Source organism: Gopherus evgoodei, chromosome 7 (genome assembly GCF_007399415.2).
Source record: "Gopherus evgoodei ecotype Sinaloan lineage chromosome 7, rGopEvg1_v1.p, whole genome shotgun sequence".
Classification (NCBI taxonomy): domain Eukaryota; kingdom Metazoa; phylum Chordata; order Testudines; family Testudinidae; genus Gopherus; species Gopherus evgoodei.
The window spans coordinates 80,942,602-80,964,676 of record NC_044328.1 but is presented as its reverse complement, the minus strand read 5'-3'; the positions used below and the strand labels follow the sequence as shown (position 1 = coordinate 80,964,676).

Genomic DNA, 22,075 nt, shown 5'->3' with positions numbered 1-22,075 from the left:
AGCAAGCGCCAGGCTGCCCAGCAGGGTTGGGCTGGGGTCTGCCCAGGGCATCATCCTGGCACAATCACTCCATGAGGGGTGGGGAACTGACAGCCAGAGCAGACCCTGCCTCGCCTGCAGCCCCGCTTGGTGCGGCCCAGTTCTGGCGGCTGAGTCCCTGCTGAGGGCCCCACATTCTCTGGGGACTGATTCTGACCCCATGCCAGGAGCCTGGAGGGGCTGGTCACTCACCTCCAGATCCCCACACCCTCCCCGGCTCTGTGCCAGGCTGGCGTCACCACAGGGCACCCACTCCATTCATCCTGAATAGACAGCCTGGCCTCCATTGCTGCACCCCCGGAACGGGCTCTAGGGCAGCCACTGGGTGGGGGGGATTCCAGATGGAATTCTCTGCCAGGCTCCTCTGTCAACGAGCTGGTCGCCAGGCACGTTTGACGAGGAGAGCGGGGAGCGCAGCCCTGGCAACGCTGACCTGGCGAGCCGGCCCAGAGCGGGCTAAGCTCCCTGCTGTGCCCAGTGCCGGGCAGCATGCTCTCCCGCATGGCCCATGTGGGTCCATGTTGTGTGTTTCTCCAGCGCACGTCTGCGGGTACCTGTGCCCAGGAAAAGCACCTCATAGCGCCCGTCGGCTGCGTCCACCTGGTCCACGGCCACAGTGGTGAACTTGTAGTGCACGTTACTGCGCACCACCAGTGGCTGGCGATGCACGGGGTACACAGCATGGTACATCAGCGGGTGCGAGCGCATGAAGTTGATCACTTCGTCTGGGTAATCCTTGGTCGACTTCATGGAGGGAGTGAAGGTGCCTCCGGGACACTGAAACACAGAGTGGGCAGCTAAGACACCAGCTCCACCCCACAGCCCAACCTCCCTTCTCCCAACCATGGCTTGGCCTCCCTGCACTTCCCACCCGTGGTCTGGCTTCCCCCCGCCCCAGCCTATGGCACAACCTCTGCCCTGTCCCCTGAGGCATGGTTCCTCCACCCATGACCGGCGCTAGGGGTTTGAGCGCCCTAGGCGGACGGCAATTTTGGTGCCCTGTGCGCTGGTCCCGCAGCTCCGGTAGAGCTGCCGCAGTGGTGCCTGCGGAGGGTTCGGTGCTCCGCGGCTCCGGTGGAGCTGCCGCAGTGGTGCCTGCGGGTGGTCCACCAGAGCCGCGCGAGCAGCCGACCGTCCACAGGCACGACTGCGGCAGCTCCACGGGAGCCGCGGGACCAGCGGACCCTCTGCAGGCACCACTGCGGCAGCTCCACAGGAGCCGCCTGCTGCCCCCTCCGGCAAAACGGCGCCCACCAATTATTCTGGCGCCCTAGGCGATTGCCTAGGCTGTCTAAATGGTAGTGCCGGCCCTGCCTCCACCCCACAGCATGGCCCGCCTCCCGATGCACAGCCCCTACCCCACCGCATGGCACGGCCCTGCCATTCCCGCATGGCCCCCACCCCACCCATTCTGCAGGACACCTCACCGCATGGCATACCCCCCCCATATCCCCAGGGCATGGCCCCCACCCCACCCAACCTCCAGGACAGCTCATGCCCCTGGGCATTGTTCTTCCAACCTCTTCCTTCCTGAATGCATCGGCACACCCATCCTGCAGCCAGCATCGGGTGCCATGAGACCCCGACCCACGGCAATCATCTCACTTGTGCCCCATTCATGGGGAGCCTCTGATTCCTCCATTGCCCACCGCGCCGCCCCTGTGCACTGCCCCTGCCTCTGCCGAGGCCTGGGGTTGTGGTACAGGGGGACCCTCTCCCCTGGCAGATCAGGCTGGGTGCCCCTGGTGCAGGGGCTGGCAAAGCCCTAGCACGAGACCAGCATGGGGTGGTGCTGGGCTGAAAGCCCCACACACTGACGCCCTTTCTCCACGCAGCAGGCGGCCAGGCAGCCACAGGGCCAAACTGGCCCTCGCGCAGTTCCCATGGCCCCTCTCAGTCCCTGGCTTGGCGAGGGGGAATTGTTGTAAGCCCCACTGTGGGGCAGGTCCCAGGACTCCTGGGGGCAGCATCAGAGTCTCTGCACAGGGGAGGTCCCTGCCCAGACACACGCACTGGTGGGCACTCTGTGATTGTGCCCCCCGCCCCACACCTCCAGTGCCCATCATTGCAGCCATCCCCAGAGGACCCCCACTCCCCTGCTGCTGACCCTGCCGGGTGCTCTGGCAGGAGGCCCCAATCATACTTACCGTGCCTGGGCGTGGATAGGGCATTTTGCCTGTGTATGGCATCCACTGGTAGTTGGGTCCCTCCTTGTGGGCGAAGGGCCCATTGAAGACCATGCGGATGTCGGCCATGGAGTACACGCACACAGCGGAGCCTTTGAACACAGACCTGGGGATGGAAGGGGGAGCATCACGTTATCCCTAGGGGGCACCTCTGTCAGACCCACCCTGAACCCATTCCTTGCCCTGACCTGCCTGGCAGGGACCCACCCAGTCGGACTGGGACAGCACCTCGAGCTCTCTGCTCATGTGGGATCCAGAAACGCTCATCGCCAATGCGTGAGGGGCCTGTGGCCAGGGGGCCCCTGCATGTCGTCCCCAGGCCCTGCTACAGCGTCTCTCCCCTCCACTCCCAGGGAGATCCTCCCCAACCCCTCCTGGTGGGCTCACCCAGAGGCAGCGAACACAGCGTAGATGATGGGGTTCTTCACGTCCTGGGTCTGCTGGATGAACACATCCTCTGAGGGGAGAAGAGAAAGTATCAACAGCCGGAGAGATGCCCAGAGCTCTGCAGGGACCAGGGGACACAGGGCAGATGGAAAGAGAATAGGGGGCACTGTGGGGAGCGGGACGGGAGCGCCGGCTGTGGGGGTCTCCCAGCTACTCCAGCCTCTCCCATCAAGGGGCGCTGTGGGGAGCAGGACAGGAGTGCTGGCTGTTGGGGGGCACACTGGGCTATGCCGGGGGCGCTGCTGCATGGGGGATGCTTCGGCTGCAGAGCGTGCACCAGTGGGGAAGATGCAGGCTGGGGAGAGAGGAACCGGGGAGCCTCTGGGCACCATCTGGAATTGATCTAGGTTAGCAAAGTGCAGGGAAGCAGGTGGCGATGGGACGGCGCGTCCTGCTCACGGGTGCAGCCCATCCATCACATGCCACAGCAGGCGCTGACAAGCTGTCAGGTGCTGCACTGCCTCCCAGCCTCTGCCGAGAGTGACTTTGCTGGACAGATCCAGGGAGGCTCCTGGCTGGACAGGAAGGCCCCTGTGAGCTCCCCAGGAGGTGCTGGGGACCGAGATGTGGTGCTGCCCTGATGTGAGCGGGGCCCTTGCTCAGAGACACTGCAGCCTGCAGTGACAGCTTGGGCAGCACAGAGGTTCTGCCCGCTACCACCTCTGGCATTCATAGTCAGCCGTTGCCCCTCCCAGATACCTCATTGCCCGGCGTGCCCCATGGCAGCGCCTTAGTACACCCTGCCCACTGGCCCTTACGGAGTTCATCGAAGTGCGTTTCGATCCCGTCAGGTCCCGGCACGGAGCAGATGAGCCGGGCTTTCAGGAACGTGCTCCATTTATTGACAAGGCAGCAGTGACCTCCGTCATCATTCTAAACCAGGGGGGGAAATACCATTCTCAGGCACCCGGGAAACCAGAACTGAGCTAGGCTCATCCTGCTAGCTTGGGCTTCCCAGTAGGGGGTGCTGAGGGGAGGGGCAGAGCGCTGGCTGTTGGGGGTTCCCAGCTACTCCAGCCCAGCATCCCCCAGCAGGGGGTGCTGCGGGGAGTGGGACAGGGGGTGCTGGCTATGGGGTGCTTCCTGTACTCCAGCCCAGTCTCTCCCAGCAGGGGGTGGTGTGGGGAGTGGGATAGCGGGTGCTGGCTGTGGTGGGCTTCCCAGTACTCCAGCCCCAGCCTCTCCCAGCAGGGGGCACTGTGGGGATGGGGCAGGAGCGCTGGCTGTGTGGGGAGCTCCCAGCTACTCCATTCAAATCCTAGCTTCTCCTTTCAGGAGCTCAGTCTGTAGGGGTCACTGCTGGTATTCCAGTCCCAGCTGGGGGCACTGTAGAGAATGGAGCAGGAGCTCTGTCTGTGGGGAGAGCTCCCAGCCACTCCCAACAGACGGCGCTGTGGGGAGCCAGGTACATACCAAGCAGATGCGCCCGATGCGGGAGTAGACAGCAGGGCTCTGTGGGGCATCAGCTGATTTCTCCCGGAAGAAGAAGTAAAGCTTGTCGTCATTCCTCTCGGCGCTGTCTGGGATGAGCTGGGTGTGAACAAACGCTGGGTCTGCAACCAGACATGCCAGCGCTGTGAGGCCAGTTGCATGCCCCAGTGCTAATGGGACAGGCGCCTCCCCTGCAATCTACTGAGAGGCTAGTATATGGCCCCGCTGCCCCCCTGGCTGGCAAAAGAACATTTGTAAAGAAACACCCTTTGGCAATATCCACATACACAGGGCAGAGTTTAGGTTGTGTGACTTTGGAATGCTCAGCAAAAAACACCCTATGGCAGGGGTAGGCAACCTATGGCACGTGTGCCGAAGGCGGCACGCGAGATGATTTTCAGTGGCTCTCACACTGCCTGGGTCCTGGCCATGGTCTGGGGGGCTCTGCATTTTAATTTAATTTTAAATGAAGCTTCTAAACATTTTAAAAACCTTATTTACTTTACATACAACAATAGTTTAGTTATATATTATAGACTTATAGAAAGAGACCTTCTAAAAATGTTAAAATGTATTACTGGCACGGGAAACCTTAAATTAGAGTGAATAAATGAAGACTTGGCACACCACTTCTGAAAGGCTGCTGACCCCTGCCCTATGGCAATACTCACACACAGGACAGTTAAGGTTATGTGGCTCTGGAATGCTCAGCTAGGCAACCTTAGTTTTTTCTTAACAGTTTTTAATGCAATATCCTAAGTTTTTAGCTAGCAATAAAGCCCGTAAAGTGGAACTAGTTAGCTAGAGAGCTCCCTGTCGTTGAGAGGAATGCACTCCCAGCACGAAGCCTCCAGGGCCTTCCCACAACTCCCCCCAAAGGACAGACAAGTTCTCTGCAAGTAACCAGGAACGATTCCTCAGCACAAGAAACCATGGGATGTGCCGCAGGCACATGGGTGAGTGAAGACACAGTAGCACAGCTTGACCTTGCAGTGGGGACACTCGCACCCAGACAAGGCTAACCTGGCTGCTCAGACCTAGTTGCCAAGCCCCCAGGCTAACTGCAGTGACAATGTATCCTGTGACCAATCCCTTGGAAGCCAGAGAGACTTTTGCCACTGACTCTGACAGGAGCAGTGACTGTGGTTAAGGCGACTGTGGTTAACCATCTGGCACATGTGTTTCCCTAAGGCCATAACGCAGCCTGATGCCCATACATTCTCACTGACATGTCTCATACCATACATCAGTGGCCTATCCCCGCTTGTGTCAGTGCTCAAGGTGCTATACAAAAGTCCAATGATTTTTTTCTTAATAATGAGAAAAGCGTACTCCCCTTTGGCCCCCAACTCTCCTTGGACTCCAAAATGGCTTGACAGTTTTTTGCTCCAACGTTTGGATATCAATTCACACGAAGGAGCCCATGCCTGGGAAATTTCAGCCCCAAAGTTCCAGCAATTTTCGAGCAACTGGAAGCAGGAGGTTAGAATAGAAACTGTCTGGCAGCTGGCAGTGGTGACCAGTGCTGTTTCTGCTAGAATATCTGTCCATCATCAATCAATATGCCTCCGAGCCCACGGTGACAGCTCTGCCTTCTCAATTGCAGCTACTGTGCCCAGAGGTATAATATGATCGCTCCAACTTCAGTTTACTCAGCTGTCACTGCTGCTTTGCCACAGGTGCAGGTGCTACTGCTAGAAGGCCAGGCATACCTCCCACCAGGAACCTCCCTCTGGTGCAGTAGGGAAGGGAGGGAGAGCAGGAGAGAGATGTTCTGGATTGGTTATTGCAGATGATGGGCCTGACACCCTATTCCCATCCAGACCCATCTATCCTTCTATACAGACACTTCCATAGACCCAGACCTATCTATCTAATCTATCTATCTATATATCTATCTATGAGTTTTATTTGCTCTCTGTCCTTTGCTGTTTCTAGTCCAGCACTTGGCTCTGCAATACTTGAGTTTGTGCAGGCACATCCCCCAGACACCACATGGGCCTTCAAGGGACTCCCTGTTCTTTTGGTAAGACCCTTTCGTTGAAGCTCACATGCTGGAAGGGAATTCTTGTCCTTGCCTGATGAAATCGCCACCACTTCTTCTGGGTTTTACCAGGTTTGAAGGTGGCTGAGTACATAGTGCTGCTCACTTGTTGCCTGCTTTCCAGGGATGGAGCCATGAGCCATAGCTGCCAAGCTACTGGGTTAATGGCCTGAATTGTGGTGAGTCCGGGTGCACATCTGCAAGTGTCTTGGAACATGCACCTGAGGAAGGTCTCACCCTTTCAGATCACTGCATCAGGGAAGGGCTGTCCTGGCAAAACAGGTCAGAGTTCCTCCTCAGCTCCAGCACTAGCCTGGTCCTTCAGTAAGAACCCCCTTCAGTAGGGCACTTCTTTGTTAGGGATGAAACTGTGACACCTGACCTATGCAATGACTGGTCTTAGATGGCCATGTACTGTCTGTAGCACTTCCCAGTGTGACATGTGTCCAGGTTCTCCTGCTCAATGAGGACAATGCCTTTGAGGGGAGAATGCAGCCAGATGCCAATTGCTTTGCTCTGGGTCCTGGGATGATATCAACCTTCCGATTTGTTTTCCTCCTCGGTTGCCGTACCCCCTGGTCAGCCTGGGTCCCAGGCCCCTTTCTGTGCCCAGTCCACACAGGAGATGAGGCTCTCACAGCCCCAGCCTGGTGTCACGGAGTGTGGGGAGTCCAGTCCTGCATCCCTCTTCCTGGGACCCACAGTGACTCTCAGCCAGCCAGTAAAACAGAAGGTTTATTGGACAACAGCAACTCAGATTACAGCAGAGCTTGCAGGCACAGTCAGGACCCCTCCATCGAGTCCTTCTGGGCTTTCAGGGTGCTTGGATCCTAGCTAGGATACCCTGAATTCCGCCCACACAGCCCCAAGCCCAAACTCAAACTACTTCCCTCCTGCCACCCCCTTCCTTTGTCCCTCTTCCCGGGCAAAGGTGTTGACCTTTCCCCTCCCTTACCTAGCTCAGATTACAGGTTCCGGTATCGTCCATCCCCTAAAGTCCTCCCCTGCTCTCCCATTTCCCACACAGACAGCCCCTACTCCATCACACCTGGGCTCTAGCTCATGGTGTAGCAGCTCCTGGTTTGAGCTCTGGAGGTCCCTAGGTGGCTATCCAGTTCACTCCTCTGATATTTCCAGTGCTCACAAGCTTCTTGAGCAGGGCACCCAAGGACCTAGAGCCTGGTTCTGGCCAGCACAGAGGGGAGCAGCAGTGGAACCTCTCTCTGCTCCCAATGGACCAGAAGCTGCACTCATCCATATTCTGCAAAACTGCTGAGGGAAGCAGATGGGCCCAGCCTCAGAACTGCCCCCGGTGCCAGCATTGCTGCAGCTCCACAGCAGGTCTCTGCATGGGAGGCCCTCAGGATGTCTAGACCTGCTGTGACTGGGGCCAGGAGGCCTGGCATTCCTGCTGGGGCCCTGACAGCATTTTGCCACGGTGGGAGTGCCTGAGAAGCTGGCAAGGAGGCAGGCAGGCAGCATCTCTGCAGTGCCCGCTGGAGATGGAATAGGCCGGGCATGCATTGATGGGTCTTTGCAGAAGACTGCTGGGAACACACCCAGAGCGGGGACTGCTGCCTATGAATGCCCCCAGCCATGAGCGGGTTGGCGGCGGGAGCCCAGTGTCGCCGGTTCTGCTGGCAGAGGCAGAACTGCTAACAGGAACCAGAAGAGGGCAGATGTGCAGGCCTCAGGCTCCAGGGGGCCCTGCAAGCAGCTTGCAGAGGTGGAAATGCCCTGGTGCCAGGCTCTGAAGGAAGAGAGTGGCAGCTTCCAGAACAGAGGTGGCGTGGAAGAAGGCACAAAGCTGAGGTGGTATGAAGGGAAGTCGGGGGCTTGGAGGGAAATCGAGGAAAGTTTGTTGTTCACATCACCCTGGTTAAAACACACCTCACCCATTACTGCCCATAGCCCCTAGGGCTGTAACTTCACCAGCTCTACTTGGCGTACCACAGGCGAAGGGAAAACTGCCTCCCAGGCTGCCCCAATGTACCTGGCACAGCCTTGCCAAGCTGGCATGAGGCCGCGACTGCCTTCTACTGGGGCTAAGCCATGGAGATTCTCCCGAAACACTGCAGCCGTAGCCAGGGTGCACCACCAACTCCATGCCGGGGGTAGGGTCTCCTGGGTGCTTGTGGGGTGTGGGCCCACCCTGGATGCAGTGCTCATGCTACCTGAGTCCCAGAGAAGCCCCAGGAATGGCAGGCAAGAGGGCACCCAGCCACTGAGCTTTATACAGACTGCGAGGCCCTGGGCAGCATCCCACGTCCCAGAGATGCATGATGCCAGCCTGTCCCCACCAGCGGCTCCCTTGGACTAACCATTCAGCCAGCGGGAGTTGTACTGGTCAGTCCTCATGGCTGTCTGCTTGCCCATGGTGCGGAAGATGGCTGCATCTGTGCCCATGAAGTCAATGTAGACGCCAGCATAGAGCTCCTCATCTGCAGGTGGAAAGCAGAGGTCAGCAGGGACTGGGATGTATAGGGGAGCAGTTCCTGAAGAGGGACTGTGGGGGGTCTGAGGACGCCCTAGCCCGTCCTCATGCAGACCCTTTGTCCTGCCCCCAAACCCTGCCCAAAGGGGGAAGCTTGGGAAGGGGCTGCTGATTGGCATTGGTGGGGGTGACTGATGCTCTCTCCCTGACAGGACGTCCTGTGCTCCCTGGTGCAGCCTGGAGAGGAGTCCATCTCCCTTTTGGGGAGAGGGACCCCAGCTCCTTGTCAGCTCATAGATGTGGTACCCGGTAGGCATTGTGGTTGGGGCACTGTCCCAGGCCCGGTTGCCAGCCCCCTGCTTCGCAGCTGCTCCCCAGTGAATGAAGCAGTGCAGGGGCTGGTGCGTAAGGCAACACTCATGCCTGGAGAGGATCAGAGGCGGCCGAGGCCCCTCGAGGCCCGTGGGAGAGGATTAGCAGTAAGTGAGAGCTTTGGCCCATGCTCCTGAGGGAGCTCGGCACAGCTGCTGCCTATACAGACCTGGGGATGGCAGAACATTGATACCATCCCATGTTATTTCATTGCTCTGTCTCGCTCTCCTGCCCTTTGCAACCCCATCCCAGCCAGCCCTGCCCCTCACCACCCCAGGGGCAAAGCATCATGGACACCAGGGCTCTCATGCTCTGCACTGTGGCCTTGCACCTTCCAGGAGGGTGCCAGCAGTGCCCGGGGCTGCGCTTGATCAGTTGGGGGGGGGCGGGGGAGGAACAGGAAATGGGAGGTGAATGGGGAGACAGAAATAGGACAGGAAGTTGGGGTGGAGATGCTCCTAGCACACAGGGCTGACTCACTGTGGCCATTCCTATCCCAGGGATGGATCTGACCTCTTTGAGGAAAGAGATGCCCTAGGGATTTTTCCATCATTTGTCGGTGGCTGTCGGAGTCTCTCCCACCCCATTTTCCACTCTGTTCTACCTAGGTTCGTCCCACACCCATCACCATGGCATCCGCATGCCTCTTGCCATGCCACAGCCCTCCAAGTCCTCACATCGGGTCAAAGTGCTCCGCTGCCTTCCCTCCCCCACACCAGGTCTGGGTTTGCAGGCCCCACAGCTGCTGGGTCCTGGACTCGGATCTCTGCCTGGCTTCCTTGGGGGCAGTCACCTTCAGTGGAGCTGCAGAACACCGCCAGGCTAAGTCTCCAGGGTGGGGCGAGCAGCCCCTCAGCAGCCACCTGCCCTGAAGTCCTAAACAGCTTCTCATCACCTCTCATTTTAACATTAGTCTCAAACCACCTAATATTTCCCTGGCATGGAGCCAGCCCTGGCACTCAACCCAGATTGGTGCAGGTCCCTCCTCAGGGGCCGGCCCACTGTTCCACTCTGATGTGTCTGGGTGGGAAAGTAGGGGTCTGTGGGCCACCCCCATGCAGTTGTGGTACTTGCTAGTTCAAGGGGGTGGGGAACAGCCTAGGGGAGGCACAAAATGGGAGCTCATGAGGAGACACTTCCCCAGCCTTGAGCAATGGAGCGTCATGGCGGAGCCTTGTGCCAGGCCAGCAGCATCTGTTTCAAGTGGGTGCCATTCCAGGTCCACACAAGGGGAGCCATGTGTGCCAGGGCCTGGAAGAGAACAGCTGGCTCCCCAGGCCTCTGCTCCCTGGCTTGTCCCAGGCAAAGCCTGGACAGGAGTTCTGAAGCTCCATCCCCAACCTGCACTCCCTGGCTTCAGCTCCCCATAACCTGCCAGTGGCTGCTTCTCGCTGGAGTGGCAAGTCCGGTGAGATGCAGTGCAGCAGTGTCTGCACAAGGCGTGGCTCGCCGGCAACTGAGAACAGGGCTGGTTCAGAGCAGGGGGCAGGCATTCTGTGGCTGTCGAGTTCTTCTGGGGGTTCCCTGGGCAGCGAGAGTGGTTGTATGGCACCAGTGGAGAGGGTGACCGAGGGTTCAATCGGTGGCGATGTGGAGCACAGAGCAGCCCAACAGGACTGACGTTATCTGCAGTGGCTGCATCCTCCGTGAGCCAACCAACCAGGCCCCTCTGATGCCAGCCAGGCCGGAGCTGATGAATTAAAGGCCACAAATGGGCTCTGACATGCCTGGGCACCTTCCCAGTTGCCTGGTCCCTTGGTGGAGGGCTCAGGCACCTTCTTGCCCTGGCTGAGGTGGTTCTGGTGAGGATCTTTGGGCTCTGGTGCCCTCTGGGCCTTGGCTACTCCACCGTCATCCCTGCAGACATCTCCCCACTATGGAGACCAGGCAACAGCCCTGTATGCATTTCCCCTTCACTGCTCTGGCCCTTTCCTGGCCTTGTGCCTTGGCAATGGCTGGCACCACCATACCCCCTTCGCCCCCTTGATCTAGGTCCCACTATGGCTCTGGAATCAGTGCTGAGAACAAGCTGGGTGTCCCCCTGGAGCACTGCAGGGCCCAGCCAGAGCAGCCCCCATCCCCTTGGCCACCTTGCACTGCTGCAGTTGCAAGAGAGAAGGACTCACTTATCAAGGCTGAGACGCTGTCCACCTTGGGGTCATAGGAGCACTTCCCTTTCCCTGATTCCAGCTTCTCCGGCTCCAGGTAGAAGATATAATCCTGGAACAGAGAGAGAAGGGAGCCCATTACACCCACCCTTCTATTTCTGTAGGACAGAGGAGCCCAAAGCGCTTTCATAACTCCACAGCGCTCACAAGCCTCATCTCACCCAGCAGTAAAATGCAGCTCCCTCTGGGGGAGGAGCACGGCAGCTATTTAGCAGCCCACAGTCATGCTGCATATACCAAATGGCAGGCAATGATGGAGAATGCTGGGTCCATTGGAATTGCAGAGGCAAAGTTACAGGCAGAATGGAATTACCCATTGAGGAGGCGGAATCTGAGCGGGACACGGGGGTTATTGCTTCTCCTCTGGGAAATTATGTCATGGGATGGTTATTGCTTCACAGCTCTGGCACCAAACTCCAGCTGGGGCGCATCCCAGAGGCAACCTGGAAGCACCAGCTGATGCAGAATGTGCTGGTAGAGTGGAGCGCTGTGGGGCTGTTACTCCAGTGCTGCTGTGAGTGCCCAGTTCCCTTCCCAGGTGGGCCTAGACAAAGCCCCCTTGCACAAGCCCAAGGTTACTCAGCGATTGCCCCATTACAGCACCTGTCCTTCTGTTGCTACCATTAATCTTGCTGGAGTCAGTGGCTGGGCATCTATGGTGGTGGGGCCCCCATCCTTTGTCTTGGCTTTCCATGCAGAGTAGCATTGCATGCAGGTTTATTACAGCAGTAGCAGCCACAAGCTGACAACTCTGCCATCTCCCCCCAGCAACGGCACCTCAGCCACGATGGAGGCGCTGACCCAAAGCTAAGGGCTTAATCATTCATTTTTAACAGGCAATTTCCCATCCAAATATCAACTAGGCCTGGCCCTGCTTAGTGTTTCAAAGGAGAGACAGTCAGTGCCTCTGTCATAAATTCATAGACTCTAGGACTGGAAGGGACCTCGAAAGGTCATCATGTTATTACAGCTACAGAATGACTGATTTGCAGGAATGCTGCTTGTTGTTAGCTACAAGCCTTTTGATGGCAGCCTGGGTTAGAACAAAAACAGAAGCAACCCCAGCTATGGCCCCCCTGAGTGGCTGCTAAGGAAATGACCTTCCAGTGCAAGCAGCAATGAGTTAAAGCCTCCACAGTCCTTCATCCTTCGCATGTGATACCACAATTATTGTCTAGTAATTAAACTCCATTGAGTAGGAAGCTTAGGAAGTGGGGATGGCAAGTGTCTCTATGTAAATGGGTGTTGGAAGATCAAATGGTGAGACCAGGCTACATGTCCTACCCTCACACTACGCCATATCACCAGTACTGGGTGATTTCATTCTAGGAAGTTCCACCCACCAGTAGAGCAATCCAGGAAGTACTCCCCCTTAGGATGGCATTCCAGGCAGTGTGGCAATTTATTTACTTTGTACATTTGACCTTACTTGGGAAATAGTCCCTGGTTTCCCCATAAAGCAGGTCCCAAGTCATCAAACCATCTCTGTTCAGCAAGGCATTAAGCATGTGTTTAACTCAGGTGTTGCCAACTTTAAATGTTGAACAATCCTTAATCTGACCTGCCAAAATCATGAGATTGGCTTAAAAAAACCCTAATAATAATTGTGGGGTTGTTTTTCTTTGATTTCTAGTTTCCAAGCTTGTGGGGCACACACATGTCATGTTTTCAAGCTTTCCTCTGCAACCAGAATGGCTAGAAACCGTCTTTGATTTTGAATGAAAGCCGAGACTCTCCTGCAATCTCTTGACGCCACCAGACAAAGGTTTAAACAAATACTCCAGCGACTGCTGGACTCGCAATCAAACTGTGAGAGTCGGCTGCAGTATTAACCTTTAACCGTAAAGTTTAAGCATGTGCTTAAGTGCTTTGCTGAATGGGGCCAATATTTAATTAGGTCTGGTCTGTACTAGTGATTTCCCCCGAGTTCAGCCAGCCACCACTGTAGCTGCACCAATGTACGCAGTGCTAAATAGCTATTTGCACCGATTGAGTCCAACCCTGCTTGCCACTTGGGTTGGCTGCTTCTGGGCCAGCTGTGGTTTCCCTTGTGTACAGCAGGGGTTGCTACACCAGGGTGACATCCTCCATGCAGCCCAGGCGTTAGCCAGCTTCTCCAGCAGTCCAAATGTCCCCCCACAGTGACGGCAGAGACAAGCATCACAAAGAGAGAAGGAAGTGTGAGTGTAATACCACAGAACTGGCAGGGGCGGGGCCGGGAGCAGCCTTGCACTCATGATTGAAACGGGCTAGATTTCAAATGGATGACGGCCCTTTGAACTCTCTCCAAGTTCCCAGGCCATCTCCATGGCAGCCAGCCCACCACCATGTGATTTGCTATTGCACCTCATATTAGCCCTACACCAGCAACGGGCTTGCCTTGTTTGTCCCACCCAGCATGCTATTGCCACCTTATGCCCACAATAACTTCTGGCAGGGATATTCAATCTTGTACATAGGGCATGAGCCAATCGCTGGCTACTAGAGACCTACGTGAGGAGAAGATTACCCCACTGCAGGGCTTTTACACCTTCTCCTGGTGCCACCGTCAGTCAGAGATGGGACACTGGGCTGAATGGACCTTGGTTCTGATTCTGCCTGGCAATGCCCATGTTCCCGTGTATCTGGGCAGTCCAAGGTGTCTCATCCCTGGCTAGTGATATTTTGTATGGCAGCATGGTACAAACCATCCAAGAATGAAAAGTCATACCAGCCCAACTGCCCTACGCCAGCCTGCTTTCTTGCCACTCCTGCACTTATGAGTAGAGAGCCATGGGTACCAGTCTTGGTGTTTTGAGGAAAAGTCACGCACCCATTCCTATAACCTGACAAGGTGTCTTCTGCTTTTTTGTCTGAAATCCAAGAGCCGGTCCTGCTTAAAACTGGTTGAAAAACCAGTGGAGTGAAAACCACTGAAGTTGTTTTCATTCTGAATGGTTTGAAATTGATCCATTTTTTTCTTTCTTTGCAAATTGGATTTTTTTAAATTGAAACCCTTATCCAAGTGGTCACTGCAATTTTTCATTGCCTGAAAGTTGGGAAACAAAAATTGTGATCGACACTTTCATCACAAATAGGGCATGGTGGATATTTGTGTGTGATAAAAAAAAATATTTGCTGGAAACCAAAAATTATGCTGGTGGTGGTGTGTGACCAAAAAAAAAAGGGGCATTTATGAAAAAATGTTACTTTTCAATGGAAAAACTTTCCATTGGAACATTTTAACCATATCTAGTCCAGACATTCTGCTTGCATCTAAGCTGTTGGTAACATAATTGCTGTTGACTGTTGGAATGTTCCGCGAATATTTGTCTAACAAGGGGATGAAAAGGAGGGTCGGTTATGGGCTTCAGAGCATGGTAACTGTTTTGGAAGTGGCGGATTTGAAGGTCTGGAAGTGAAAGACACAGGGTTCAAATAGCTAACTGCTGAGCTCATCCCCATCTCAGAAGTCACACAAACGAGCTGTGCTGAAGTTGTCTTAAAGATGGATTGGATCAGACAGAATTAATCTCCCTCCCTTGACCCCTCTTTTACCTGAGGACTTGCTCATGTCAGCTCCTTTCAGTGGAATGGGCTGAGTCAGGGCAGGAGGTGCTGTTATAACACAGAACCATACAGAGGCATTAAGGTTGGGATGAATGGATGGGATGAAAAAGAGCATTTAGCACGGTGACAATGTGTAATGCAAACAACTAGCTTCACTGAGAGTATGCACATCAGTGTGACTGAGGTAAAACTGAGTATTCTTTCCTGGGTGCTGGCTGGTGAGTCTTGCCCACATGCTCAGGGTTTAGCTGATCGCCATATTTGGGGTTGGGAAGAAATCTTCCTCCAGGTCAGATTGGCAGAGGCCCTGGAGGTTTTTCGCCTTCCTCTGCAGCATGGGGCATGGGTCACTTGCTGGAGGATTCTCTGCAGCTTGAGGTCTTCAAAGTACAATTTGAGGATTTCAATAACTCAGACATAGGTTAGGGGTTTGTTATAGAAGTGGATGGGTGAGATTGTGTGGCCTGCATTGTGCAGGAGGTCAGACTAGATGATCATAATGGTCCCTTCTGACCTTAAAGGCTATGAGTCTACAAGTCTATGAGTACGTACGACCTCCACCCTGGTGTATATCCAACCATCCCAATCCAACAGCTATTGCCACACTTGCACTGAGTACAAACACACGGCACCCCATCTACATATGCAGCCCTATGGCGCATTCTCCTAGCATGAACGGCAGCTGCAATTCAATGATGCAGGTGAGCTGCACGAAGGGTTACTGGAAACTGACCCAGCGCTGGGCAACTCATTTCTTATGGATAATTCATCCAGCAAATTTAACCCCGTTTTCCTTCTCACGCAGACTTTGATCTTCCCAATTGAGTTCCTATTTGCAATGGTGAGACCAATCGTTTGGGCCAGACACTTTCAGACAATGGCTTCAGGAAAACTTCGCTGCCACTGTTTCTCAAGTGTGTAATTGGTTCTCTAAGCCACATGGTATTTTTTCTGCTCCCTGATTGGATGACACAAACTTTTTAAGCAGGAGACCGCGTGATGAAGAGCATGATAAAGGGCACCATCCCCTGAACAGTCACACCAAGTAAAACCTACTCATGAATAACCAGCAGTTAAAAAAACCAAATATCCTGGCTTCAAACTCAGAGCTTCCTGGGCTTGGAGCCTTTGGCATCCATGCTTCCAAGCACATCAGCGAGGGCCAGAAAACTGCCAGAAGATGCAAGCTGAGTTCCTCCCATAAACATCTGACTCCAGGTACTGGCACTTTAAGAACACCCCCTTCCGAAATCTCACGAGAATTGAGCCATTTGGGAATCCCAAGGCCTATTGGCAAACGCTAGTTTGCGGGTTTGGCCTGGTGCTAGTGAATGTGGTAACATGAGATATCCAGGGGCCAGCCCAACGATAGAGTGTCTCTGCTCATGGCCACTGGGGAGGGGTCTCCCGGCTTAGTTGTGGGCGTGCTAGGGCTGCTACAAACTGGCATAGATTAAACCTCCGTGCTACCCAAGAGCTTATGGGCACAGATATGGCATCCAGTCAGCTCAGTGGCCCCCTGCCCCAGTTCAGTGCTGAATGGAGCTTGACCAAAGGCTCCTGTCTCTTCCTCAGGACGTTGTCTCTCTGTCTCACAACTCCTCATCTTCTTGCTGTGGGGGTCCAGCCCAGGAGGGCCCACGAGACATCCGCCTCTCTATCCAGGGAAAAGGCACTGTGGCTTTTCCTCCATTCTCTGATGATGGGGACGCAGACAGCAGTGAGCGTGTGGCAAGATGTCAAAGGGAGCTCTTCCTTTCTGGCCCAAGAGGGCTGGCGCAGAGGGGGCACCTCCTGGGAACTGTTGTCTGCCTGTCACGGGGGCTCCTGCCTCTAGCCCAGCCCAGGCTGCCCCTGGCCCAGTGGGGAGCATGCTGTTGTTCCGATGGGGATACACGACTCCTCTCTGGTGGAATGCAGCGATGCTGATGGGACTGGGGCTGCAGCAGGCAGGCGCCGGAGGAGAATCATGTGCCATGGGGGGCTTCACACAGTCACACACCAGGCCCCGAATCCCAGCAGAGGAGCCAGCTCTCACATGGGAGCCAAGGAGGAGAGCTGAACTGCAGCTGGGCTGGGGGAGGAGATACGCATGGTGGGGGGAGAGTGGGGGGCTGAGAAGACCCAGGAATTGGGGAGCTCCCCCCTCACCCTGCCCTGGGATAGCAGAGGGAGAGCAGGATACCAGGCTCCACCCCAGGAAGCAGCCGTGGGAGGCAGGTGCCCAGGTCTGTGTGCCCCGCCTCCTCCCATGGCTGCTTTAGGGAACTGTCCCCATGTCAGTGTCTTGGCCCCTTACTGGGTTGCAGAAGGTGCCTCCTGCCCCCTGCCAGGCAGCTGCTATGCTCCCCATGCTTTGGACCCCACTGGAGAGTGGGGGAAGTGGCTGGTCTGAAACCTGCACAGGGACTGGCATCTACAACCATTGGGGTTCAGTCCCAGCTGAGAGACGTTAGCCAAGCGTGGGCAGTTGGGGTGCTCTGGGCCCAGGAGGAGCATGTGTGCATGAGGGGCACTGCTGGATCTTGCTGGGCCCTGCCCATCAGTGCTGTGGTGGGCTTTGGTCTCTAGGCTCTCAGAGAATAACTTCCCTGATGCAAACTGCCCCATGGAGAAGGTGCTGGGGCATGAGATGTTCCCGTGGCCTGGCAGCGCCCCCTGTTGGCTGCTTCTGACGGGGACATAAGGACCAGACCTCGGTTCCTGAGCTCCTAAAATGCGCTCTGGGGGCAGCCCCTGGGAGGGACAGGGGAGAACCGGCCTGGATTCCTGAGCCCCTGGAATGTGCTCTGGGGGCAGCCTGGGGGGATGAGTGGGAAGGACAGGACCTGGATTCCTGAACCCCTGGAATGGACTTTGTGGGCAGCCGGAGACAGGAGGGCAGAGCAGATGCCCTCAAACAGAAGCCCTGAGGGTGGTGCTCATGGCACAGGAGGAGGATTGCTCAGGGAAAATCAAAGCTCGAAAGAAGCTGAACTTCCCCCTGGGACCATGAGCTCCTGATTCCTCCCAGCACCCCAAGCTGCTTATGGAGCCAGCGATGCGAACCCAGGCTAACCCTGCCTCCATGCAGTGAGCCAGCCTGGCTGCTAGCCCAGCGGGAAGATGATCTTGTCAAAGAGACACTGTCAGGAGCAGGGCCTCAGAGCTGTACATCCCATTCCCCCGCCCGATCTGGCCCATTCCCAATTAAACAACATAATCCATCTCCAGCTGGAGCGTTGTCAGCTTTCCTGCCTGGGTGGTGGGCACTGCTGTGCTTAAAGAGCCAGGCTGGGGAGCGCCTGCATGTGTTTTGATAGGTCCTACCAACAATCAGGCCCAACATCCACTGTTCCCTCACCCCTGCGAATGGTCGGTGCTCTAAAGGGAATCTAGAGCCAGTGGCTCCATTCCCGGCATGGGGCCCCTGACAGTATCCCTCCTCCCCACAGCGTCTGGAGCAAGGCCTAGGGGAGCAAGGTGTTAGTCTGAGAGGAGATGCGAGGACTGGCTGCTCTGTGCTGGGTGGTGGCACAGACAGCTCAGCCATTGCAAGGGGCATGCCCAGCTGGGGGTTAGCGGTTAGGTGCATGCCATGGGGGAGGAAGGTTAGGGAGCCCAGGAACGCCCTGGGAGGGGAGCCGGCTCCTGCCCTTGGGGGGGGTCTGAGCGTGAGTCCCACCTTGCGTTCTGTTGGTGTCAGGTTGTGGGAGGAGTCAGCGGCTCGGCTTCCCCGTCCTCCCGGCTGGACGCTTTGGGTCAGTGCAAAGGCCTGAGGAGAAGGAGCAGTGCAGAGAGTTAGAGCTGGGGGGGCCAGAGGCCACCCGGGGGATGGGTAGGGATGGGCACTAGGGCAGCGGGAGGGAGTTATGCCCACCTGGAAGGGCAAGAAACTCCCTCCGCCCCTAGACAGCATGCCTGCCCCAGCTCCTAGAGTGCCCCTGTGGGCAAACCCAGCGCTCTTGAGCCCAGGGCATTGTGAGTATGCCCAGGCTATTGTGCGGGCCTCATGGGATTGTGCCCACCATGTGCTAGCATGATAGCATGCTTGTGATGGCATGTGCGGGCATGATGTGTGCCAGCATATGTGGCACGTGTGTATGGCACACACTGGATGGGCCTCCTGCTGCCCAGTACTGACACTGACAGCAGATGTGGACCTTTGTGACAACCCCCCTCTCCTCCCCGGGGACAGGGGGACGGACCAAGAACCTCAGTTAAACCTCAGAGAATCCTGGCTCCCTCAGAGCTGGGTCCTGCCCTGTCTCTGGGACTGCGTGTGACCAAATGCCACATGGCTGGCTCAGACCTGCCACACAGTATACATAACCGTGCCCTTTGCTCTGCCTGCCGCATCTTCGTGACACCCAGACTGAGAACCCCAGGCTGCCAAGAGGCCAGGACAGCCGCAAATTCCCTGATGTGGCCTGGGGTTCGAGGAGCGTCAGGGCTTCCCAGTCCTTATCCCACACTCATCCAGGCTTGCTCAGCGGTGCCCATGGGCGCTATACAGGAGGTGCCGCCCTGGCAAATCTGGCCTCTGAGACCACCTGTCTCAGCTGGGAATAGTATGGAGCCCACAGTTCTGTAGCATGGCTGGGAAATCCCTTCCTGACCCCAGCTCTTGCCCTGAAGCATGAGGATGATGAGGAAAGCCAGGATTATCGCAATCCCACAAAGCTGCTGCGTGGGGCCAGCTCCTTCTTCTCTAAGTTACCTTATGCACAGCTTTACTGTCTGGATTCTCTCCAATGGACTGCAGTGCTGTGCTACTGGGAGGTACCAGCCCACCTGGACCCCAGGACGAACAAGAGGGCCACACCCTGTCCAGCAACAGCCACAGCCTATTTGAAACCTGGGAGGTGGTGGGCGGAGCCTCTCAGAAAGAAAAGCCCACTCCCACAGCATGTGGGATTAGATTTCCCTCCACCCCCCAGGCTGGGGAGTGATCCCCTCCTTCCTTGGCCTCTTGGAGGAGACTGACAGCAAGGGCCCGAGGTACATTAGGGCCCCTGATGCTCACGGCGATTAGGGGATGCAGCCCCAGGAGAAATGCACTGAGATCCACATGAGCCCCTAAACAGCCCTAAGGAGGGGACAGCACAGACTCTGCTCATCAGGGATCACAGCTGGATTGGAATGGATGATATGGATGTGGGGAAGCCCCTCTGTCCCAACCCCCATCCTCTGAGTCAGGCAGCCAATAGAAACCCTCACATGACAGCCAATAGAAAGCCAGGAAGGGATGCATCCATTTATTGCAGAGTGCGCAAAAACGCATCACCGTTCAGCTGTGAGTGATGAACCCAAATCACACAGTCAGAACAAGGCAGGTGTTAGCCAGGCACAGTCCATGACACAGCGGGTGTCACCGTGTGACGCTGTTCCCCAGACTTACAAGTTGGCCAGCTGGAAGAAATGCCGGGGTGCTTGGGTGCTGTGATGCACATTCTGTAGGGGGGAGCTGTGGCAAGAAGCAGGGCAGTTTGCTCGCCGCCCCATCCTCTCTAACTAGAGTCAAGTCCGGAGGGCGAATTGCTGCTGAAGAATCGAGTGCGTGGGCGAGATTCCTGGATGGTTTGGGCCCACCTCAGTTCCGGGCCTGGTGGATACACTGCGAATCTCCCCACACTCTTTGTCGCTGCTTTCTCCTCCACTGGCAGGCTGGCCCGCAGGCCCCGAGCTCCGCTGCTGCTCGGCAGAGGGGCAGCAGTATTAATGAAGCCATTCGCAGACACAGGCGGGCTTAGTAATGGGACCGAGGCGCTGACCCGTGCATGGGATTAGCTCTCCAGTAACACAGGACTCGCTGCGACGCAAAAACTGAGATTCTCCATTCCACACCTCTCCGTACGCACATGATAGAATAACCTAGTGCTGAGCGCTACCAGAGCTCCGGTGGAGCCGAGCTGAGGAGCAGCACCCAATTACTTCATTTTTGACTTTTTAATATGTGTCCCCGCCCTTGACTCTGGGGGCATGAGCCTGTCTTAGACACATACAAAGAATTCACTGGTGTAAACTAAAGTGAAATGTACCAAACCCTCTCTCTCATTTACCCCTCCCTCCCCACGGCTACCTGAGCATCTGCTATGCAAAAATTTCTGCATTCCCCATGTACCCCATGCCGCCAAAACTCATCAGTCTCCAAGGGGAGAGAGACATTCCAGCCCCTGGGTGGGACCACTCAGCGCCCCAAGCTAGGACACCGAGCAGCGCCAATGACTCTGCAGGCAGCCAGGCCCAAAACAGAGATTCTCTCACCTCAAAGCTCCCACCTGTGCAAAGCTCCCGGCAGATCTTCAGTGAGAGCCAGGGGCATGGCACATCTTAGCACAGTGCAGGGCCCCCCGACTGCTTTCAAGATGGAGCCCTTCCCTGCCCAAGGATCCTGTCCAAAGGGGATCAGTTGCTGAAAACTCCCCCTGGCAAGGAAATCCATGTAAAGTGAACCCCACACATATAGTTCAGAGACACCGGGATGGCCAGACGGCTGCTATATTCCATGAGTGCCCTCTTTTGAGCTGGCTACAATGGCCCCAGGTTCCAGACTGCGAGGAGCAGCTGCCTGGCCTTGTGCCAGAGACCTTGGCCAGGCCTCTTATGGGCCTCTCGCAGGGTCCACTGGGCTGAGAGCGACTGCAAGACACAAGCTGAGCCAGGGTGACAGCCTCTTGGAGTAAATACTGCACCACCCAGGGTGCCCTGCAGGACTTGTCATGCCTAGGCCAGCTCCCTGGGCTAAGGAGATGCCACCCCTCTGGCTCGGCGTGCGTGGCTGAGCAGTGGCCCCCCCGGCGCCTCACCTGTGCTTTGCGCCCCCTGTTGACAAAGGTGCAGATGGGGTTGTAGGCGCCAGTGCCGCAGACATACAGGTGGGTCCGGTTCCAGGGCTGGATCAGGCGGATGAAGTTGCCACATTCGCCCTGCGAAGCAGGAGGAGAATGAGAGGGGAGCACGCGCAGGATGCTCGGCACACCCATGCCCGCCCCAGTCCTGCTCACATGGTGCATGCTCAGGCCTCAGATGTCAGGGCTGCTGGGGACTGGCATGTAGCCAGGAGGGTGTCCTGGTGTGAGAGGGGTGGCGTAGCCTGATGCCAAGCCTGGGGCTCCTCTGAGCAGAGGGATTCAAATAGCCCAGGGATGGTGAGGGTCAGTAGATACTGCTGCGTGGCCTGGAGCTGATCCAACCCTGGGGACTCAGTGAAGGAACTTTCTCCCCATATTGAGTCCCACTGGGAGTGGCTAGGGCTGGTGTAGCCATAAGCAACCCCCCAAGCCAATGCTCCCTGCCCTGCTTCAGGGCGCAGGCAAGCGGGCACCCCACCCTCTCTGCTCTGGGTCACAGACCAGTGGGCGCACCACCCCTTTCTGCTCCAGGGCTGGTCTCACTGGGGCTGCATTCTGGGGCCAGTCAGGCT

General features: G+C 56.4%; 1 protein-coding gene across 3 annotated transcripts in view; it reads right to left on the bottom strand.

Moving 5' to 3' along the window:
* LOC115654948 (semaphorin-3F-like) overlaps window positions 1-22,075 on the bottom strand; it is a 102,308-nt gene that overhangs the window by 5,526 nt on the left and 74,707 nt on the right. For 2 of the 3 annotated variants that reach the window (XM_030569874.1, XM_030569875.1), the window contains 9 exons: window positions 21,459-21,578; window positions 18,335-18,424; window positions 11,080-11,173; window positions 8,469-8,588; window positions 4,086-4,225; window positions 3,431-3,545; window positions 2,613-2,682; window positions 2,187-2,331; window positions 594-816 (listed from right to left, as the gene is read on the bottom strand). In XM_030569874.1, coding sequence (XP_030425734.1) covers window positions 594-816; window positions 2,187-2,331; window positions 2,613-2,682; window positions 3,431-3,545; window positions 4,086-4,225; window positions 8,469-8,588; window positions 11,080-11,173; window positions 18,335-18,424; window positions 21,459-21,578 — 1,117 coding nt within the window. The remainder of the gene's footprint in view (window positions 1-593; window positions 817-2,186; window positions 2,332-2,612; window positions 2,683-3,430; window positions 3,546-4,085; window positions 4,226-8,468; window positions 8,589-11,079; window positions 11,174-18,334; window positions 18,425-21,458; window positions 21,579-22,075) is intronic. The other variant, XM_030569876.1, reaches the window with a different exon arrangement.